At 38.5% G+C, this 16,610-nt stretch overlaps 1 protein-coding gene across 2 annotated transcripts in view; it reads right to left on the bottom strand.

The window, feature by feature from the left end:
* Positions 1–1,140: 1,140 nt before the first annotated feature.
* NLRP14 (NLR family pyrin domain containing 14) overlaps positions 1,141–16,610 on the bottom strand; it is a 31,045-nt gene continuing 15,575 nt past the window's right edge. Inside the window, exons 6-11 of one of the 2 annotated variants that reach the window (XM_058545874.1) lie at positions 13,560–13,730; positions 12,965–13,135; positions 11,081–11,251; positions 8,591–8,761; positions 2,713–2,883; positions 1,141–2,013 (exon numbers count right to left, since the gene is read on the bottom strand). In XM_058545874.1, coding sequence (XP_058401857.1) covers positions 1,878–2,013; positions 2,713–2,883; positions 8,591–8,761; positions 11,081–11,251; positions 12,965–13,135; positions 13,560–13,730 — 991 coding nt within the window. In that variant the 3' untranslated portion in view covers positions 1,141–1,877. The remainder of the gene's footprint in view (positions 2,014–2,712; positions 2,884–8,590; positions 8,762–11,080; positions 11,252–12,964; positions 13,136–13,559; positions 13,731–16,610) is intronic. The other variant, XM_058545875.1, reaches the window with a different exon arrangement.

Raw genomic sequence — 16,610 nt, 5'->3', positions numbered from 1 at the left:
TGTGTAGATATCAGCTCCAGTAACATTACCTGTAAATTTTCACATGACTGCCCTCTGCCCCCCTCTGCCCCCTTCTAACCGCCATGGTCCACTTTTTTTTTTTTTTTTTTTTTTTGGTGAGGAAGTTTGACCCTGAGCTAACATCTGTGCCAATCTTCCTCTATTTTGTGTATGGGACGCCACCACAGCATGGCTTGTTGAGCAGTGTACAGGTCCGCACCTGGAATCTGAACCCACAAACCCCAGGCCACTGAAGCAGAGCATGTGAACTGAACCACTACACCACTGGGCCGGCCCCTGCCATGGTCCACTCTTATCTCCAGTCCTGCCACCCTGACTCAGGCCTTATTATACCAGCTAAGAGGTTTTTTTGTGTGTGTGTGTGTGAAGAAGATCAGCCCTGAGCTAACATCCATGCCAATCCTCCTCTTTTTGCTGAGGAAGACTGACTCTGGGCTAACATCCATGCCCATCTTCCTCCACTTTATGTGGGATGCAGCCACAGCATGGCTTGACAAGCAGTGTGCGCCCGGGATCCGAACCCAGGCTGCCAGCAGCGGAGCACACGCATTTAACTGCTACGTCACAGGGGCCGGCCCCGCTAAGAGGCTTTCTTATCACCTATAGACAGGGAGAAAAAATTGAGAGAGTTTGTGGTGGACTACGGAAGGCCACAAAGTCTTTCATACTACTCTCATCAAGAGGTGACTGATGTTGAATCTGGACTGGCCTGGACTGTTTTGACCCATGGAGTATGACAGAAATGATTTTATGCCAGTTCTGGGCCAGCTTTTAAGAGAAATGGCAACTCCCACTTGGCCTCTTCAAGTCCCCCATCAAAGAACTCTACCTTCCCTGCTGGATAGAGCATGTGGAGAGGCCCTAAGACTAGAGGGAGGAGGGGCTCAGTCCAACCCACCCTTCCAGCCATCTTGCCAAGGCACCAGGCATGTGAGTCAAGTCATCCTGGAGCCTCCAGAGCAATGTGGCTGCCAGTTGAATACCATCAAGGGACTCCAAGGATGTCATGTGGAGCATAAGAAACACTTAGCTGAGCCTTTTCTGAATTGTAATCTACCAAGTCATACGATATAACAAAGTGGTTATTGTTTTAAGCCACTAAATTTTGGAATGGTTTGTTACATAGCAATAAATAACTAAAACAGTCTCACAGAAAGTGTTATTGTGTCATGCTTGTGTCAAATGGAGGAACTGTTTTTTTAGCTCTAACCCCGATAATCTTATATCTCCGTATTTTTTCACAATAGGCTATAGAAAATGTTCACTGCAGAAGTGGACTCCCATTTCTGTTGAGACTAGTGATTCTCAAATATTAATGTACCTAAGACTTGCCTGGGAAATTATTAAAAATGCCAGTTCCTAGGACCCTCACCCAGATATTCAAATTCAGTAAGTCTGATACAGGGCTCAGGAATCTTCATTTTAAGAAACACCCAATGGTTTTTACACTAGTGGTCCCAAGGGCATACACAGAGAAGCATTCAATAAAACGTGCCCGAGATGGTGAGGCTGTGAACTAAGCCATGCAGTGGGAATGGCAAGAGAGGAAAACAAGGAGCTTTAACATAATCTTCTCTGGCCCCATCCCCTAGTCTCATTTCTAGGCTTCTCTCATCTGAATTCTTAAGCTCTGCATTCAATTAAAAAACATCATGTATATGTTTTTCATTTTATTTTAGCGTCTCAACTCCCATGTGAAATAGAACAGACATTTTACAGAGAAGTGACTAACCTATATCTAACAGACATCAAATGCAGCAAGTCTGAGCATAGAGTATCTAATGCTAAGAACCCCAGGCCTTGTCGCTCTGAGGTCTTTATTTTACTTTTTAAAAGAATATCAGAGGTTCTTCAAATCAGAAGCACCGCCACCAGGACCCATCTTCTTCATTATGATCATCACAATCATGCTTAATGACTAGGTGTGGATTGCCACCTCCCACAGCTTCCAGCAGCTTCTGGGCTTCCTCATCAAATGCCTCTTTGCACAACCTGAGGAAACAAGGAAACATCTCTGCTTGCACTGTTTTCCCACAGCCCTTTACTTTCTGCAGAGAATTTATCTCAGGGGGAAAAAACTGATAAAGTAGAGAGAGAATGTTATTAACGTGGCCAGGGAGTGGGAAAGGAAACTATGAGGGATACACTGAGGGAGATACAGCAGTTGAAGGAAAATGGAATATAGAAGAGAAAGAGAGAAACATTAAAATTTAAGAAGATCCTCCAAGAGCCTTTTTCTATACAAGCAAAATAGTACTACTAATGATGATGAGGAAAAGAGCTAACACATACATTGTTTATGTGCTAGGCACTGTTCTAAATACTGCCTATACTGAGTCAGGTGATGGATCCTCATGATAACCCTATGGGTAGATATTATCATTTCACCCATTTTACAGCTAAGGAAGCCAAAACACAGAGAGATTGGGGACTAGCACAAGTTCAAATATCTAGTAAGTGGCAGGGCCAGAATTCAAACTCTGGTAGTCTAGCTCTAGAGTTCTCGGCTCTTAACCACCATGCTACGTTATGTCTCTCAAAATTCAGTGTTCCATGGGAGAAAAACAAACAAGGGCCTTGAAAATACCCAAGGATACACAATCAGGTTGATCCTGAGGCCTGCAATAAATGAGTGCTCCCCAAATCCCTCATTACAGGGAACTTTCCCCCCTGAAGCCAATGAAGACTTACCCTAGAACTTGTAGTTTACATTCAGGAGACTTCAAGACTTCACATAACTTCCCAATTCCTTCACACCCTAAGGTATTCTGTGTCAAGTTTATTTTTATCAGTCTTTGGTTGCTGCTAAGCATAGAGGAGAGATCCTGACAACAGAGAGAGGTCAGACCACAGTATTTCAACCTGCAGGGAAGAGAGACTAAAGCTAAAATTAACTTTATGCCATGAGAGAGAGCAAGCACACAAGAGATCTGTGAGTATAACTCCAGAAGCTATTAAAACAAAAAAAAAGAGCACAATTAGGGTAAATTTAAGGAACATAAGTACTTATGATATTACTAGACACTTACAGGCTGAATATATCCCTTCCTATATTATGAATCACAAATTCATAATTATAGTTCAGGGAATAAATAAAATATGGAAGCACACTAAGGAAAGCTATGAAGCAGCTGGATCCTTGAACAGCATTAAAAATATAGCAAGAATAAGTACATTTTAGAAATATGGTATTGAGTATTTAAAAAGCAAGGTATATAATGAGGCTTCTAGCACCACACCACTTAATACAGATAAAAAGGTATACACCAAAAAACATTACATCTTTTACAAGGATGCTCACAATTCTATGGCATATTTCAAACACATTAGGTCATTTGCCTATAAGTGGGAAGGAGAATGGTTAATGGAGATAAATTAACCAACTAACCAATCAACCAACAACAGTCACTCAAGGGCCCTTTCATAGACCAATGATAATATAATATCATGAACTGAGGAAGTATGTTACACTCAACCTTCTACACCAGGTGACCCCTCAAACCAACTAATTTTAATTTAATTTTCACCTTATGTTTACCTAGTCATTCAACAATTGAGTGCCTATACAGGTGCTGAGTATACAAAATTTTTTAAAGTTGCTGCCCACATGGAACTCACATTAATGTGGTGGAGCAATAATCCCACTAATATGACACAAGATAAACAAATATCACACAAAATAAACCTTAGGATAAAAAGCATTATAAGATATAAAAAGTTATTAAGAATTCATCAGGCTACATAATCATTCTAAACTAGTAACAGTCTTAAAATACAGAAAAAAATGAACAGAACTACAAAGTGAAAGACACAAATCATTATCATCTCCAATTAAAATGGAGATCTTAATGTATTTTTCACAATAATTAACTGAATTATCTGGAAAAAATCTCTAAAAATATAGATGATTTGAACAACAGAATTAACAATCTTAACTGATATAAAATGCTACTACCAACAACTCTTCATATTCTTTTCAAGTGCACCATGAAACACATATCAAAAGTGACTGTGCTGGGCTATGAAGCAAAGTCAACAAATTTCAAAGAATTAAAATCCTGCACAGTATGTTCTCAGAACATACTAGAGATTAAATATAAAAAGATAAATTCCTCTTACATTTGAAAATTAAGGCATACACTTTAAAATAACCCATGGATTGAAGAAATAATCATAAGGGAAGTAAAATATTTTAGACTGAAAAATAACAAAAACACTGCGTATAATATCAAAACTTGTAGGATGAAGTTAATGTAGTGATTGAAGGAAAATCATAACCTTAAGTATGTGTTGGAAAAGAAGAAAGGAAATATTTATGAGCTAAGCATCCAACTCAAGAATTTAGAAAAAGATCAGTAAACTCAAGGAAAGTAGAAGAAAAGAAATGATAAAGACAATAATTAAACATCATTAGATCTCTAAATCACTAGAGATGACTTAGAAATTAAGCAGATTTTAAAATCTTAGACACTTGCCAATAATTTTTAAAATTTAGATGAATTGGATAAAATCATAGGAGCAATATTACTTACCAAAAATTATTCAATAAGAGAAAACCTACATAAATTCACAATTATTTTGAAAATTGAATCAGAAGTCAAAAAAACTCCACACAAAGGAAACTCCAGATCCTATAGCTTCACTAGAAATTTCTAAAGTTCAAGGAAGAAATAATTCAAGTCTTACATAATCATATGCCAAAAACACACACCTGATTCGCTAAAATTTAAAAAATTAAGTCTGACAAAATTGGCAAGAACAGAGAACAATAGGAACTATTACACACTAGAATAAATTGGTACAATCCTTTTGACAATATCTGGTAAATTTGAAGACATATTCCCCATGATATAACAATTTCACTCCTAATTATTTACCTTAGATAAATGTATACACATATGCCTCAGATTTCATGTATTAAAATATAGCAGCACTACTCATAAAAGAAAAGAAATGAAAAAACTCAAAAGTCCACCTACAATAGAATGGTTATATAGTTTATGGTATTGTCATTTGTTGAAACTTTTACAGCAATAAAAATGAATTAACTACAGCTACATGAAACAACTGGATGACTCTTACAATTGCCACATTGAGCAAAAATATCATAACAGAATATATCAAGTACGATTCTCTGTATATAAAGTTCAAAATCAGGCAAAATTCAACTATATTGTTTAGGATTACATATACTCATGGTTCACCGTACAGGAAAACAAATAAATGACTGCCATAAACATCAGGATAATGGTTAATTCTTGGGGAGGAGGGAAGAAGTTGTGATTTGGAAGGGATGACTGAAGGGAATTTAGTTTATGGGGAAATTCAATTTCCTGACCAGGGTGTGGTAACACACGTTTGATTTTTAAAATATTATTCACTTTTCTGTATGTATTTTACATATAATAATGAAAATATTTTATTTTTTATAATTTTTATTTTATTTATTTTTCCCCCCCAAAGCCCCAGTAGATAGCTGTATGTCATAGTTGCACATCCTTCTAGTTGCTGTATGTGGGACGCGGCCTCAGTATGGCCGGAGAAGCGGTGCGTCGGTGCGCGCCCAGGATCCGAACCCGGGCCGCCAGCAGCGGAGTGTGCGCACTTAATCGCTAAGCCATGGGGCCGGCCCTGAAAATATTTAAAATATGATTTGGCAGAGCTTAAAAATAACAGAAAATAAAAATAAAAATTATAAAATGAAGGTCACATAAGAAGCAAAAAGGAGATCACAGCGGCTGAAAATACACATAGGAATAGGTAGGATGGGTGAGGAAAAAAAATCAAGCAAAAGAAGAATGAGTTTTAAAAGATTAAAGAAAATTTCAGATAAGACAGACCGACAAAAGAGATCTAATATAAGTATAATTAGTGATTCTGAAAAAACCATTCAACAAATACATAAGCAGACATTAAAGATAGGAAACCCTACCAAAAAAGAGCAAAATTACAGATTAAAATGGCATACCATTTCTCCAGAAAAATAATAATAAAATTCAACAGGACAAATTCTTGCACCTAAGGAGCAACTGTATGAACATCCAGGCCAAAAAAAAACCAGAAAGGTATTTTTAACCAATAAGTACACTGAAGGGGAAGAATCAGCTGATTTCAGACTTTTCTACAACTAGATTCAATGCTAGCGGGCAGTGTACTCTCTGTGAAACTCTCAGAAGGATGACCAAAATATTATGAACACAGCCAACCTATCATTCAAGTTCATAGAAAACTAAGATATTTTCAGATATGCAAAAAATCAAGGAGAAGTATAGTATCCATGTCCCCCATTTTGAAGAAACAATGGGCCAACAGTCAAGGTATTCAATGAACATTCCACGGTCCCTACCATCCACAGGCATCTAGTATTGCCAAGCTCTGGTATGGCCCCTCAAAATTAAATCAAAAAGATTTCTGACTACCTCCCTCACCAGCTCTGGTCAACATAGCTTAGCAGGGGAATTTGGTCACTAAATGTGGCTATCCCTTGAAATGGCTATCCCACATCCTGGGTAATGGCGGTGGAAAGTAGCAACACCAATACCTGGGAAAAGAACATCTTAGAACTGGGGAGGTATAGGGAGTGGGGAAAACAATTAAGACTCTCTTTTTTCCCCTAGAGCCAACACTGCCACCTGGCAAAATAATGACGGGGTCTGCTTGAGCCAAGCAGCAGCTGCAGCTGGCAGTCTGACCCACTGCCCAGTTGTCATGATGTCCACATGCTATGAAAACAGAAAATCTCATGTGGACAGGGCAGGCCTTGAACTATTCTGCTGTGCCTGAGGCCATCAATGGCAGCCCCCAAATGTGGACCCCTCTCACATGTGTACAAACAGAACAAGTGGTACAACCTTGTTTCAGTCTGATACAAATTCATTAAGCTTCTCTTGATGCTGGAACAGCCTTGGGTTATGCCATGTATGGCAAACAAGGCAGCTGTAACTATTCAGTTACACTTCTCACCTGATATAACCAAACCACTGTAATGGTGACCTAAATCAAATATAACAACAAATCCCACACTGGAATGACCTGTGCTCCTCTCGGTTATATGTTTGTATGTGGGCAAGTGTGGACCACTGAATGTCTCTTTATTGGGGATGAGGTTGCTTTAGGCCAATTTTTTTGACCTCTATATTTATTACCAGTGACACCAAGATCAGCAGGTCATTCTAAACTCCCTTTCATGAGTTGTAATGGATAACAAGACCTATTGGTCCCTGGGTCTTGTCTTCAGCCCAGGACGCTGGGGCACAGTTGAAATCAGTATTGCACTTTGACCTCATCCTGTGCTTGGAGTCCTGTTGATAGTGGCCTTAATTAAATGATGTATGAGAAAAATTGAAAAGATTTGGTCCCAACCTCTGCTGATCAGATTGATCAGAGTGGCCAATGGAGTGGCATATCCATGTGAATATTCACCAGAAGCCATGACTGTATTGTGTAGGAAAAAGGAGTGGATATTGTCGGGAGACATCCTTCCATGGGTCTTTTGCTCTCCTACATGTTTTGCTGACAAAAATGCAAGACCCTGACAACTCTTTACCTGGGACATTTCCTAGGGTGTGTATACAATGAGCAACCTTGAGGGATGAAGTAATGTCTCTCTCCAGGGCAAAGAGCAGGCCTGTTTACTGCTTGCTATAAAATGGTGGGTCCCCCAAGCTCAATGTTCCTCTCTTGGGATGCAACCCACTGTATGCACAGACATCCATCTAGGCCTTCCACATTGACCCTTTGGAACTTGGGAGATGAGGGAAATTGACACAAACATGCTAATACTTATGCTGATTTGCTATATGAGTAATAAAGTCCTCTGTCCTGATAGGATTCTGCCAGCATCCATGAAACAATATTAGGCTAACTTATTAGGTTATAAGCAGGATAAAATTAAATTTCAGACCCAACAGTTACAACATCATCATTGTTGTGATAAAGATACATAAACAGTCAATGGAAACACAGGAAAAACAGTACTTTCTTCGAAGAGTCGGGGAGACTGTTAAATTTCTAAAGGATGAGACATATAGTGTCAGGGATTCCCACATATAGAGCAAAATTCTTGACCCAGAGGTCAACAATTCATGCTATAATATCAGTTCAAGATTTAAAAAGAAAATAAAGATCTAAACAATATATTATTGAATATAGAAAGTACTCAGAATATAGGACAAGATTTCATTACATTACAAACTCCTTGAAAGCATAAATAACATTTTTCCAGATATAAGATTGTTATTAAAATATTTTATTTAATAAGAAAAATTAATTCAAGGACAGAGGGAATATCTGAAGGATGACAGAATATGGAAGACCTAAATCAAGTACCATTTACTTAATATATACCCTGTCCAAGGCACTAAGGAGGACTAAAGAAATGTGAAATATGGCTTTTATATTAACAACATGTAATACACTGATCCACATATTTGAGATTCAGATTCTTATTTCTGAGAGTAACTTACCTTCTAGTCCCATTTATTTTTCATCCTCTCTCCATATACTAAATTTCTTCTAGGTATAACAGTCATCAAATGGGTATCATTTTCCTAATAGAAACTGAACTCACCCAAGCCTCTGAATATTACAGTTTGGATGTCTCAAAGCCTCCAACAGGATTTTTACTCCATCATCCTGCAAGTCATTGTTCCCAAGGTCCAGGCTCCGCAGGTTTCGGTTGTTCAAAACAGCAGAAGACAGATCCAGACAACACGCACTAGTGAGAACACAGCCCATCAATCTACAAGAAATACAAAAGGGAAGTGAGGTCTTCAGTTGTGAGGCTTAATTAGGCTTAATTCTTCCTAGGAGAGATGTCCAGGCATTTGACCCTTTTTTCTGGCCCCTCCCTATCTACTATCCAGGACACACATGGGAAGGTCTAACATCACCAGTAGAAACAGATGGGATTTCTTCATGAGCAGAAAAAACCAGCAGGTAAAACTGCTTTTTCCCACAAACAGGTTGTTATCCATCAAGCTTCCCATCAAGGGTATAAACACTTATTTCTACCAATAATTAAAAAAAAAAAAAAGGGCGGGGGGAGTCTAAGTTTTCCCAAGGGACCCACAGATCTCTAAGCTTTCAGTTTCTAATATATTTTTAAAATAAAAATGCTTTCCAGGAATCTATCTCAAAGTGTTATCTCCAAAGAAGAAAGAAGCAAGCTACATAGAAAACAAGATTTTTTTTTTTTTTTTTTTTTTTGCTGAGAAAGAGTTGCCCTGAGCTAACATCTGTTGCCAATCTTCCTTTTTTTTTCTTTCTTTCTTTCTTTTTTGGCATGAGGAAGATTAGCCCTGAGCTAACATCTGTGCCAATCTTCCTCTATTTTGTATGTGGGTCCCTGCCACAGCATAGCTGACGAGTGGTGTAGATCCATGCCCAGGACCCAAACCTGTCCCACCAAAGCAGAGTGTGCCAACCTTAACCACTAGGGCATGGGACAAGTCCCGCAAAAGAGATTTCTTTTAGGTCCTTTGTACAGTGTTCAAGAGCATTCATAATCTCTCTTCAAGCGCTCTCTTTCCATACTCTGTCACCCTATCCTCCAACCACACACATCCATTTTTTACCAAATATACCAGATCAGTCTTCATTCCTCTTCTTTTCTCTCTCCTTTCCTTCTGTCTAGGATATCTGCACATAACAAAATCCTCTTTATCTTTCAAGCCTAAAGTAACTCAGTCTCTTCTGTCCCACTCATTGCTCCCTGGAACTTTTGCCATATCCTTATAACAACATATGGAATATATTATAGCTGGCTTTCTATTTATTTCCCTGTCATCTGCATTTTGTGAATTACCTGAGGACAGGAGCATCGCCTTAGCAATAACCTTTATTGTCTAGTGTCTAGCTCTCAGTGTCTAGCTCATATTTGTTGTAAATACTGGTTGAGAGAACTGGCATGGCCTGCATAGAGGCTATGAAGGTAGCTAAGAAAGCACAAATGTGGCTACATGTTTACAGCAATGCTAAGGAGAGAAAGTGGGCTAAATAAATATCTTGTGTGTATAGGTCACTTACAAATTATATCTCTGTAGCTGAAATGAAGGCATTGGATTTAACGATAATGTTTTCCAATTGAATAATAATCAAGGAAACTTCAGATAATCACATGGTAACCCATATTATATACGTTTCCCTAAAGGAAGTACAGGTGACTATTGGAACCAAGAGTTCAATCACCCTAGTGTTTAATCACTATTAAACTCATTTGGAAATTCCGTTATCATGAGTCAGTCCAGACAAGCCAAATACCTCTGGGTATACTAATGATTTTGAGTTTATAGTTCTAAAAAAAACAATGCTGTGTTAGACCCCTAATGATTCACCCAGGCTACTAGTCCCATGGGAGGCTTAGTGGGAAAAAGAGCTGAGATGCTAAGTGATACCTCTACCTTGCTTCACTCTAGCCGCAATATTTATATAATGAAATATTAAATATCATGTAGCCATTATAATAATCAATAAGATGACTGTATATAAGTATTAAATGTGTTTCTGAAATACTATTACAATGAAAAGGAAACCTCAAAGTCATGTCTATACAGTAATCACAATTACATATCCACGTATCATGCCTGTGTACGTATACCCACCCACACAGAGTAAGAGAGAGCATGACAGGAACACAATCGGTTGCTGTTTAAGAATGACGGGATTGTAGGATGTTTTTAAAAATTCCCTTCTCAGTTTCTATAAAAAATTATAAGCCCGAATTTAAAAAAGAACAACTAGTAGAGCACAATTTCAGCTTCATGAATGTAAGGTGGAGGACACACAGTAGCCTCAGTGGGACAAAACCAAGGAAAAATAAAATGGCTACTGTTCAGCCTGATGTCTCTGGTCCTCCTTCCCTGAGGGAAGTTAACTGTAATAATTGTGTAAGGAAAATCGGATGAACAGACTTCTCCAGCTTGTCTGAGGCAGAATGAGAGAGCGGGAATCAGCTGTATATTTTTTTCTGATAGATACTCATCTCTCAGCCTTTCTTCCCACATCTCCCTGCCCTCAGAGTAGTTAAAGCTACACAAAAGTGAGGTCACAGAAAACCTACTCCAGGTCCTGAAGGTTACACCTTGGATGCCGAAAGACATCACACAGAAGCTTTACTCCGTCGTCTTGTACCCGATTTGACCCCAGATCCAGATGCGTCAGGCTCTTGTTGCACAGGAGAGAAGATGAGAGATGTTCACTGCTAAGTGAAGTGAAATGGCAACGCCTCAGCCTATAGGAAGGACAATGTGAGGAAAGATGGAATCATTACTGACCAGAGATTTACACCTTTTAAAGGTTTCATGGTACGATCACATATCTACTTGTCAACTCTCCATCTTAGGTCAAATACCCTCTTCCCTCATTGCCTTTTTGGCTGTCTCACTTGGGATTCTTAGGTTTGCACCAAATTGGGCTACAAACTAGATACATGTTCTTCAGAATCTTTCTTACTGCAGTCATGCTCTGCATGATGATATTTCAGTCATATGATGGACCGCATATATGACAGTAGTCCCATAAGATGAGTACCATAAAGCCTAGGTGTGTCGTAGGCTATACCACCTAGGTTTGTATAAGTATACTCTATGATGTTCTCACAATGACGAAATCACCTAACGACGCATTTCTTAGAATGTATCCCTGTTGTTAGGTGACACATGACTGTATAAATAAAATGTTAACCTCTTTCCATTGTACACAGATATAGTACCCTACTGCAGAAGCAGCTGCATGGAGCAGAGGAGCAGGCAGATGGAGTAGATAGGGCGTGCTCATAATCCAGTCAGTACTTTTTGTACATAATAAAAGTGGCATTTCTGATCAGTAGGGAAAAGCTATGCCATCAATGATTCTGGGACAACAGACCTCACATATGGGGAAAATAAACTTAAGCCTTATAACAAAGTTAATTTGGAATAATTTAACATTTAAATGTTAAAAATTAAACCATAAAGAGTATGAAAAAGATGACATAAGTGGAGTTTTTTTTAAAAGAAACGTATTTCCAATTAGGACAAAACTTCTTGAAGTCAGGAGGGGGAAGATAATTTGACTTCACAAAAATTTTCAACTTCTATATTCTAAAAATGAGCACAAAGAAAGTTAGAAATACAGCAACATGCTAGGTAAATTATTTATAATAAATTAAAAATAATAGTAATAATGTAGATGTGATATTAATAACCATAATATATAACATATTCAATAGAAAACATCTAGAGGAAAACTTAGCCTATGAAGAGGCAATTCCTGGAATATTAAAGGCCAACAACATTTGAAAAGATGCTCAACATCAAATAATTTTTAAAGTTATTTAACTGTCTAATTAATGTTGATCAAGAAGATTATAGATACTCAGTGAGGGTAGGCTAGACACCCCTGACTGCTGAGGGACTACAATCAATTTGGAGGCAAATCATATCTGACAAAAGGAAAATTTTGGCTCATCAATTCCACATCTAGGAAATCATCTAACAGCAATGAACAGAATAATCACACTGTGATCCAGCCATACCATGGAATGCTATATTTCTGTTGAATGGTATTCATATATATTTACCTGTTCTGAGCTCAGAATATGGAATTAGATAGGTGGACTTTAGTCCTGAATCCATCATTTTCTTGTAAGCATTAAGCAAATTGCATAATCTTTCTAAGCCTCACATTCTTCACCTGTACAATGAGGCACTTAGAACTCAGGTGGCCAATTTGACACCAACAGATACCTTTGTGCAAATTAAACAAATTTAGCACAGGACCCAGCACAGAGTAAGGACACAATAAATGGCAGTTATCAATATCATCATCTTCGTCATCATCATTATCAGTAAGGATAACAGTAGGGAAAAGGCAAGGGACAGAATATGTTCATAATACTTTCCCATTTCAAATATATTTCAAAATGTATATTGTATTGGAAGGTTTAAAACTAGCAGACACTTACACAAGGCTCTGTAAAGTGCACTGTGGATGTTTCAAGGCATCACTCATAAGCTTTACTCCACCATCTCCCAAGATGTTGTCTGCCAAGCACAAATGTGTCAGTCTTTTATTGCTGATGAGGGCCAAAGAAAGATCCTCACAACCAGCTACTGTGAGGCCACAGCTTTCTAAACTGAAGGAGAAACACAGGTAGGAAGGGATCAGCCAACTCCCCAAGTTCATGCTTCTCTTCTCCTTCCCAGGAAAATTAGCTGGTACTTACAACCCCCATACCTCTACCATAGAATCAACCTCAGTAAACCTACTTAAATTATGAATTCCAGTGCAGCTATGTACAGGGTATGATGAAACAAAACATAGGAAGGGAGAGGAGAAGCCCGGAAAAGAATGAAAATAAGAAGTCAACCATAAAGAAAAGAAGTATCTAAAAGTCAAGTAGAAGAGGAAGGGCAGTAGAGGAAGAAAAGGAGAAGCTCACCAGGACTGACAAATGAGCCAATTGGTATCAAGACCCAAGCAGTTTCCCCATTCAGATCATAATTAAGCTACACAAGACTGAACACAAAGACTCTATACGAAACAAAACAAAGACTCACGACAGTCTCTCTAGGTAACACTTTGGATGTCTTAAGGCCTCGCACAACAGCTTCACTCCATCATCCAAAAGACTATTGGTCGACAGATTCAGAAATACCAGGCTCTGGCTTTTTATGAGAGCCTCAGAGATATTTAGACAACAAAGTGTAGTTAGGTCACAGGATTCCAAGCTGGAAAACAATACATAAAAATAGGAATGATCACTCCTCCGAGAAGAATTATAACCACCACTAACACAGCCAGAGGGTGTGGTCTCCCATTCATTGGGACCTGTTCTGAAAATCAGCTTCCCTACACAGAATGATAGTTATTTAACCAAAGCACAAGGCTCGATAGCGAGTTAGGAGGAAAAGCTGGGGAGCTTGTCTCATCGACCCTCACCTCTCCAGTTCCCTATGAAAATATGTATGAAAGCATTCAAAAATATTTTTAAATGATGATCTCTTTTTATTCTGGGAAGAATGTCCTCTAACTACAACATGGAAGAAGGTGGATTGAAGGATGGCTGTATCCTTGCTCTCGCTGACTTCTGAAACAGATGGGCAGGAAGTCAGGAGCAACAGCTGTGATTCCCATAACTGTCTTGCCAAGGGCTCATTTATTCATGGGAGTCAACCCATGTTTTCTGAGGAACCTAGTCCTTAAGAACAAAAGCAAGAAGTAAATCAGAAATAAAATCGTTTCTAAAAATAAGTAAAAGAAGAAGGGAAGAAGAAAAGAAGTGCATGTAGAGTCTATATTTTAGAAACTCATATTTATATGAGGCAGCTTGTGCTTTGGACACGGCTGAGCCTGATACCAGCTGTTTGTAAGAAGAGTCAGGCAGGGGCCGGCCCCATGGCTTAGCGGTTAAGTGCACATGCTCCGCCGCTGGCGGCCCGGGTTCGGATCCCGGGCGCGTACCGACACACCACTTCTCCGGCCATGCTGAGGCCGCGTCCCACATACAACAACTAGAGGGATGTGCAGCTGTGACATACAACTATCTACTGGGGCTTTGGGGGGAAAAAAATAAATAAATAAAATCTTTAAAAAAAAAAAGAGTCAGGCAGCAGCAGCGTTCCTGGAACTTGGAGTTGTTCTAGTCATTCCGTGTAATCAAGAACTTATCAACTCAAGTCCCTCAGGAATTGGTTCTCTTCATCAAAACCAGGGTATATAGAGGTAGGACAGGAGAAGCTCCCTCCTCAGTCCAGAATTAGACCTCAATGGATGGCCTAGAACATGGCCTATGGCTGAAAACCTCAACTTGCCCTGAAAAAGTGTTATGGACTGAATTGTAGTCCCCCAAATTCATATGTTGAAGCCCTAACTCCCAATGTGACTGTATTTGGAGATGGGGCCTTTAAGGAGGTATTAAAATTAAATGAGGTCCTAAAAGTGGACCCCTAATCCAATAGGACTGGTGTCCTTGTAAGCAGAGGAAGAGACACCAAGAGTGCATGCACACATAGAAAAGGCCACATGAGGACAGAGTGAGAAGGCGGCCATCTACAAACCAAGGAGAGAAGCCTCACCAGAAACCAACCCAGCCAGCACCCTGATCTTGACCTTCCAGCCTCCAGAACTGTGAGAAATAAACTTCTGTTGTTTAAGCCACCTAACCAGTGATATTTTGTTACGGCAGCCCAAGTAGACTAATACAAAAGGGTATTGTATCAGCAGCCAAGCAGGCAGATAGGGAAGCAAGGAAAATCTTATACATTGTGTTTGGATAGAGCTCTTTTAGACAAAAAAAGATTCCAATATCATAAGACTTGTGGATAAAATATTCAGGTTTACGAGAAAGAGAACATTACACCAAGGGACAGAAAATAAGCACATATATACAAAACAGAAAACTAGGAAACAGAAGAAGATGTTTAGAAAGGCTTGCTTTACATTTTAAAAGTACATATAGGAAAATGCAGACTACGAAACAAGAACAGCACATCATAAGTGGAGAGCGGACTGAGAAAGAGAGCAGGTTTAAGAAAAAAAAGTGCAACGAAATTAAAAACAGTAGAAAACTGAAATCTGCATTTGAAAAAATAAACAGCAAAACCAATGAGAATAAATTTGAGAAACTCCCCAAGAAAGAAGGGGAAAAAAGATTAAAATGACAAAAGATAAGTAAGATTTATATCAGAAAAGAGCTACAGCCAATGACTAGAGGCTGTTGAAAAACAGAGAGATAGTGAGAGAGAGCAAGCGAGAGCGCAAGCCCTGAAACCATTTTAAAAATCTAATTTAAAGAAATCATTTCTGAGCAGAAAAGAAACAAGGCTGCCAGCAGATCAAAAGTAATAAAATGCAAAAGTAATTAAAAAAAAATATCCTGACAATACTAATGAGAAAAAAGAACCCATATACTGGGAAGGTGAGAGGGAGTTGAGGGGCTGAAGAGTCAGGTTGTCCTCACTTCTCTTCAGAACACTACATGTTAGCAAGTCATAGAGCAAAGTCAAAGTGCTGAGAACAAAGTGGGGACCTAAGACCCAGATAAGTTGTCATTCATCTACGAAGGCAATTGAAGGATATAAAGGAAGTTGTAAAATATATCATTCATATACATTTCATGAAAATGTTAGTTTAAAATTGTACCAGCCAATAACGCAATGAATCCAAATTAAGATTTTGTAAGTGGGAAAGGTGAGTTTAAGAAAACAAAAAACTAGCAGTATACATTGATAAATATTAACTATATACAATTAAGTCTAAATAATTGTTGTATTCCTGTGCCTTGCCATGATAAAAAGTCAGAAAAGTTTTGAAAGCGTTCAAAGTGTAAAATATCTAGTCCCTGTAATCCTAGATTAAACTAACATACTGGAAATTGTATGATAGATGTATACACTAAATGTGTTGCCTCAAAAAAGGGTTTTTTTAAATGTTTTAATCCTTTTGAGTTTGATCAAGCATATATGGGGCAAAAAAAAAAAACCCTGAAGGGTAATAACTAATAGTCACCAATTAAAATAAAAACTGGCACTATAACTTGCAAATTTCTGGACACACATGTACACAGAACAAAAATGAAACAAAATGTAGCTCATTTGTGAAGCAAAAAA

This window comes from Diceros bicornis, chromosome 7 (genome assembly GCF_020826845.1).
Source record: "Diceros bicornis minor isolate mBicDic1 chromosome 7, mDicBic1.mat.cur, whole genome shotgun sequence".
NCBI lineage: Eukaryota > Metazoa > Chordata > Mammalia > Perissodactyla > Rhinocerotidae > Diceros > Diceros bicornis.
The sequence above is the reverse complement of the archived record's forward strand: the minus strand, read 5'-3'. Positions and strand labels throughout refer to the sequence as shown.